This window comes from Haplochromis burtoni, unplaced genomic scaffold (assembly GCF_018398535.1).
Source record: "Haplochromis burtoni strain Fernald_Lab_line unplaced genomic scaffold, NCSU_Asbu1 Contig_257, whole genome shotgun sequence".
NCBI lineage: Eukaryota > Metazoa > Chordata > Actinopteri > Cichliformes > Cichlidae > Haplochromis > Haplochromis burtoni.
The window spans coordinates 269006-275005 of record NW_024582618.1 but is presented as its reverse complement, the minus strand read 5'-3'; the positions used below and the strand labels follow the sequence as shown (position 1 = coordinate 275005).

At 42.5% G+C, this 6000-nt stretch overlaps 1 protein-coding gene across 1 annotated transcript; it reads left to right on the top strand.

The window, feature by feature from the left end:
* The first annotated feature begins 2246 nt into the window (after positions 1 to 2246).
* LOC102305847 (calcium-activated potassium channel subunit beta-3) lies at positions 2247 to 5065 on the top strand. Its single transcript, XM_014339012.2, has 4 exons — positions 2247 to 2375; positions 2487 to 2696; positions 3524 to 3707; positions 4240 to 5065. Coding segments are annotated over exons 1-4 (765 nt in total). The 5' UTR covers positions 2247 to 2373; the 3' UTR covers positions 4609 to 5065.
* The last annotated feature ends 935 nt before the right edge of the window (positions 5066 to 6000 follow it).

The following is a 6000-nucleotide window of genomic DNA, read 5'->3' as shown; positions in this document are numbered from 1 at the left end:
AAACATTTGATTGTTTGAATAGCAGATATAAACTCGCTCAGCATCATGTGCTCATGCCAAATAACGTCCAGACAATCTGAGAGGTTTCGAGCTCACCAGGCCCCTGCAGTGATGAAAAGTCGCAGGACTCATGTATTTGGGTAGGAATCTACTATATATGTATGCGTGCATTTTTTGGCCATAGTGTTGACCTTTCTGTAATTTTTTTGATGAAAAATGATTTCATAGAGCATGTGTACTCACCAGTGTAGCGTCACTGCGTGTGTTTCATTCTGTGGAAACGGTAATCAAGGAGGGATTCATCCGGCTCGGCTTTTCCGTGACAAACGGCTGCTGCTGAGTGTCACAGGCCCGCTGAGAGGCCATTAGCATCCTACCTGCCTTACCTGTGGTGGTTTCTATAGAAACACATATGAGGGTGGAAGGTGTTTTTGCACTCACCTTTGAGCCTTGGTAAACAACAGGAAGTTCCCCGGTGACTAAACTGATATCGAGTCCACTCAGCCAGTCACAGCAGTGCCCCGGAGCCTGTTGGAGATATGAAATGATCAGCTGCTGGCAGAAGGACATTTGACTTTCAGATAGAGAGGAGCTTGTTAGGTGGATATACTGTACAGGAGGTAGCTCAGATAGGAGTGGGCATGTGGTTGAACACAGATTCTCCCCGGAGGTCATCCAGCATCCCCATTAACATTAACCTGCACGGTGCTCGCAGGCGGCAGACACGGTAAGAGCCGGCAATCGACTGGGCCAGGCAGCAACACTTTTGGGTTCATTATGAAGGAAAAGCACGGCTGAATTTAAACAGAGCTTCACATTATACACGCTATAGGTGCTCACTGGGTATGTATAAAAACCAGTTTGTGGTGACATCAGTCAGTTCATACTGCATTCCACTGATTGGGCATATGATTACTACTATAAGCCTGGAAAATGTACATCTTCTGTTTGTAAAGTTGAAAAAAAAGCCTATATTTTGTATCCTGTCCTGCCTCCAACAGGTTACAAAACCAGTAAGTTTCATGACATCCTGCTGGTCTGTTAATGGTGTCGGTTAAAAAGAAATATTGTATAAATATACAAACAACTGCAGCAGTCTGTAACAGATATGCACTGTTGTAAACAAAGGACTAGTCAAGATTTTAGAAAAAATGATTCAACATATATGCATGTGTGAGATTACAGCACATGCACAGCACAGAGTATTTCTAAATGTATGGCTTGAAGGGGAATGATATATCAGAAATAACCTGTATACACTCACCAGCCACTTGCTACACGTTGCTAGTACCAGATCAGCCCCACTTTTGTCTTCTTTCGTTTTAATTCCTCATGGCACAGATTCAACAAGGTGCAGGAAGCATTCCTCAGAGATTTTAGTTCATCGCACAGTTTGTCAGCTGCACATCCATGATGAGAATCTCCCATTCCACTGCATCCCAAAGGTGCACTGCAATGTTCAAGAAACCAGTTTGAGCTGATTTGAGTTTTCTGACACGGTGCATTATCCTGCTAGAAGGAGCCATCAGAAGACGGGGACACTGTGGGCATAAAGGGATGGATGTGGTCAGTAGCAAAACTGTGTTAACAAAATATCCCATGAAGCTGAACTGTTGACACAAGGCAGGCTAGATCCATGCTTTTGTGTTATTTATACCAAATTCTGATCCAACCATCTAAATGTTGCAGCAAAAATCAAGTCTTATCAGACCAGGCAACATTTTCCCAGTCTTCTGTTTTCCCATTGTAATGTAGCCTCAGTTTCCTGCTCTTAGATGACAGGAGCAGCACCCAGTGTTGTCTTCTGCTGTTGCTGTAACAAATCTGCGTCAAGATTCAACCTGTCCTGATCTTCTGCTTACATTTGGTGTAACGAGTGGTTATTTGAGATACTGTTGTTTTTCATCTCACAGCAGTCTGGCTAGCCTATGTTTATATGGCTAGATGCATTGCTTGCTGCTGTGTGATAGGCATGAACAAGCAGCGAACAGGTGCAGCTAACAAACTGCCGATTAAAGGAAATACTAAGGCCCACATTATTAACACAGGACTAATTAAAATGATTCCTCCAGCTTGACCTCTAATCACTGATTTATTGTTTATGGGCAGTGTTTTTTTCTTACAGTGTTCATGTCTAGCTAAATAAGCTAGTTCCTAAACTAATGACCTTCCCATGAGCCTCTGCTGCGCTTCCTGTTTATTGCTAATTAGCAAGTGGTACAATGGCATGCTACCATGCTAAGTGGCGTTTAGCTCGAACCACCCGTATTTTCAAACAGAGCTGCTAGCATGGTTCATTTTTTGAAGTTTTGATCACATTTTGTTGTATTTCATTTCATTTTTATCACTTACATTACTTTAACTACATTTTGTATGTAAGTCATTTATTGTTTTAAAGAGTGTAAAATTAACCAAACGTGAAATCATTTAAGTTTGAATCACTTCTGAATTAAATCCCTGTATGTGTGTGTGTCTGTGTGTGTGAGGCCCGGGGAATTCTGCCACACTATGGTGGCTCAGGACCGCGATCGAAGCCGAGGAGCTGATGGGCACGGAGAGCAGGGGATTCGGACACAGGTGCCAGGTGCAAGCGTCGGGGAGGACCGCGCCATCCTGCTGGGCTGCACCATGATGGCCTTCTCTGTGTTCATGTTCTTTGTAGTCGGCATCACAATGATCAAACCCTTTGTTAACAGGTACACTGGGGAGTGTTGTCTCGTTTCCAGGCTCAGTTAAAAATGCATCCCCTCACTGAAGGCTTGTTCTCCCCGTGTCTGTGCGTCCAAAGACGTGTGTGTTAAGAGTGAATGCGAGTGTGAGTGGTTGCCTGTCTCTCTGCGTGTTAGTCCTGAGATAGAGTGGTGACCTGCCTCTTGCCCTGTGACAGCTGGTGTATATTTTTCCTTCTGCTGAGCTTTCTTAATCATTTTGAACGATTTCTCCGCAACAAACTGATAAAAGGCACTTAAAAACACATGACATGTGATTGTTGTTGCACCCTATTCTCCTGCAATAGCTTTTACAAGTTTTATTGGCATTCACCATCAGTTGTGTCACATAATCTCCTGTTAGAATAACAAAGCCGGTATAACAGGAATCACTGATGATGCTTATGCTCTGTATTCCTGCATGGGATTTTTATTCCAGTAGTTTTTCTTGCCTGTCTGAGAGTTCCCAGAAGAATTCAGCACAACAATGGACAATGACCGACAGACCAATGACAGACGATGCTGAGCAAGTCTAAAGTTTCCATGTTCAGGATCTTAATTTAGCTGTTAACATGCTAAATATTGGCTAACTGCACTAAACCACACAGACGAAGTAAGAAATTATAAAAACTTGGGCAGGAACCCTGCTCCTGTGGAAAAGTTGATGGGTCAGTCTATCCCACACTAATTTTGCAACTACAAATTGCAGTAGCAATCCTTTTATGCAGCTGTTTTAATTAGTGCCATTGAGGTGTGCATGTGAATTATGTAAGTCTGAAGGCTTCTCTGAAGCTTCCCTGCTGGTTGTCTTCCAGTGGCTGGGATGATGGTAATGCCAGCTGTGTGCTGCAGAAGAGTGAGATACTGGAGGAGTGGGTGGACTGCAGAGGTGTGAGCACAGTGCCGTGCCTCAAGGCGACGGTGACGGTTTACTTCAATGGCTCCACCGAGGAGGCCGTGCTCCACTTAAATGAGGATTCTGTTCTCCTCGCGACCGAGGTGTGGATTTAAAACACAAAATTCCAGGTTTTAGGAATTGTTACATGAACTGCTCAGGAGGAGGACATCAGCTCTGGAGCATTAAATCTGAATATTAGGTCTTTATATCTATATAGCACAGCATGTAAGATTACTTTGTTTAGTAATTCTTAATTTTAATTCTCAGGTGTTTTATTATCCATCTAAGCATGGACCTGGGAATGCATGTGAGAAAGCGATGAAGGCTGAAGTAGCTGACAGGATGGAAAAGCAGCAACACTTTTAATGCCTGTGCCCTTGTGAATAAGCCAGTAGATATTATTAGGAGATGCTCTCACACTGCACTTCTGCTCCATTCAGAGAGATGCTATGAAGTATTTTTCGGCACCGGTGCAGAAAACGGAGGCTTGTAAATTCCCTTTGCTTTTTTTAACAGACACCAAAAAAAAGACCCTTGCAGCTCGTCGCACTGATTGCAATCAGTCCTGCCAACTGTAAGGGGTAGGTCACTTGATAAAAAATTACACTTGAATCTTATCTTTTTCTCTCTCAGTGTTTCTACATGCCCAAATGCCAAATGGACAGAAAAGCACTTCAGGATCAAGTCCAGAAAGTGAACGGCAGCCTGGACAGTCTGCTCGGGAACAACACCGCATGTTTAACTGATCAGACGAGGTACCCCAACCACGCCATCTTACGCAGGAAGTACACTTTGCAGATGGTCCTATTTGCACTGCTGTGGCCCTGTATACTTCTGGGCGGTGGAGCTCTGCTGGTGGGCCTTGTGAAACTGACTCAGTGTCTAGCCCATCTGTCCACAGAGGTGATCAGTGAAGCTGCAGGGGGCCGGCTGACTTCAAGATACACTCAGGGCAAACTGTACAGGCTGCTCCGTAGGTCCAGCGCACAATCTCCCTCATGACATGTCCAGAGCTTAAGTTGTAATATGTCAAAAAATGCCATTTTTGTAAGCCTTTTAACTGGTACATATCCAGTTATCTAGTGTTGATTTGTAAAAGGTTAGTCAAAGTAAAATGTTGGTCTGAAGTGTGAGAATTGAAAATCTATACAGTTTTTGCCTCCTTATTAAAAAGTGCCTTCCTCTGTTATTAAATAGACACTGATGTCCAAATGTTGGCAGAAAGAAACAAAGTCTGCTTGAACAGCCACACCATTCATGATGTTTCACACTCAGTCAGCACCAATTAGTACCTCTCATGTTTAATTAGGCATATATTCAATATTTGTTAAGTGTCGAGCAGGTAGCGCTCCAACTTTCTCGGGCCAGGGATCACTTACAGGAGAGAAGCATTCCAATGCTCTCCTGATAATCCAAACACTGATTTATCTAGCCTGGGCTCTGGGTCACTGACTAATACTTTTTAATGTTTTCCAGATAGCAAGCTGGCTAATAAGTCTGTTTATGAGGGATGATTATTTGCACCCTGAGAGAAGTGAGGAAATTCGTGACAGATTGATGTTATGTGTCACAGTTGGATGAGAGTTTCTATTGGTCCAATGATAATATGTGAGGGAGTACTGGACACAATATATTTAGAATAATAACAGACTCTGCTTGAATGTCTTTGCATGATTCATGGTTAAAAATAATTCTCATCCTGGAGTTTTGTGTAAAACTCTCAATGCACTTCCCGTGTCTTTATGTTTCACTTCAAAGGATCCAGACTCTCTTGTTATTTTTAAAGTGCTTTTGAGAGATAGATCTACAGGTTTTTTGAAGCTTTTTCACAGTATCTCTTTTTGGACACTTGTTGTTCTTCATTCATTTTCAGTGCAATCCTTGAATAACTGAACATGTCCAGAGGATTTCTTCTTTGTTTGGTGTTTGTTTTTAAGCCACTTAACACTGGCCTATAAATCAGTCAAGCATAAAAAAGCAACTAACTCAACGGATGAACCAGTGTTGTGTCTACATGCAACAGACAACTTGACAAAGACCATTTTAAATTGTATCTTTAGGCACTCTGTTAACTTGTACCCATTTGCTTAGATGAAAAATTCTAAGAAAGATGTATAAAATAACAGAGACAAACATGAAGTAGTATTTTTACACCAACAAGGTGATTCCCAAAGCGCCAGTTGCAGAAAACATGACCTAACTCAGCATGGTGTGCAGTGTGCCCCTAAAAAACCATCTATAGCAGATGAACTGTATCTGAAAGTCATGTCTGTAAGAGACAATATCCAAAAAAAGACCTGACACAGGACCTAAAGATACATCTGGCACTACTGTTCACTGAAGCCTAATAAGAAACGACCTAAGTGGAAGGGTGGGTGTTAAGATGCCTCTCTT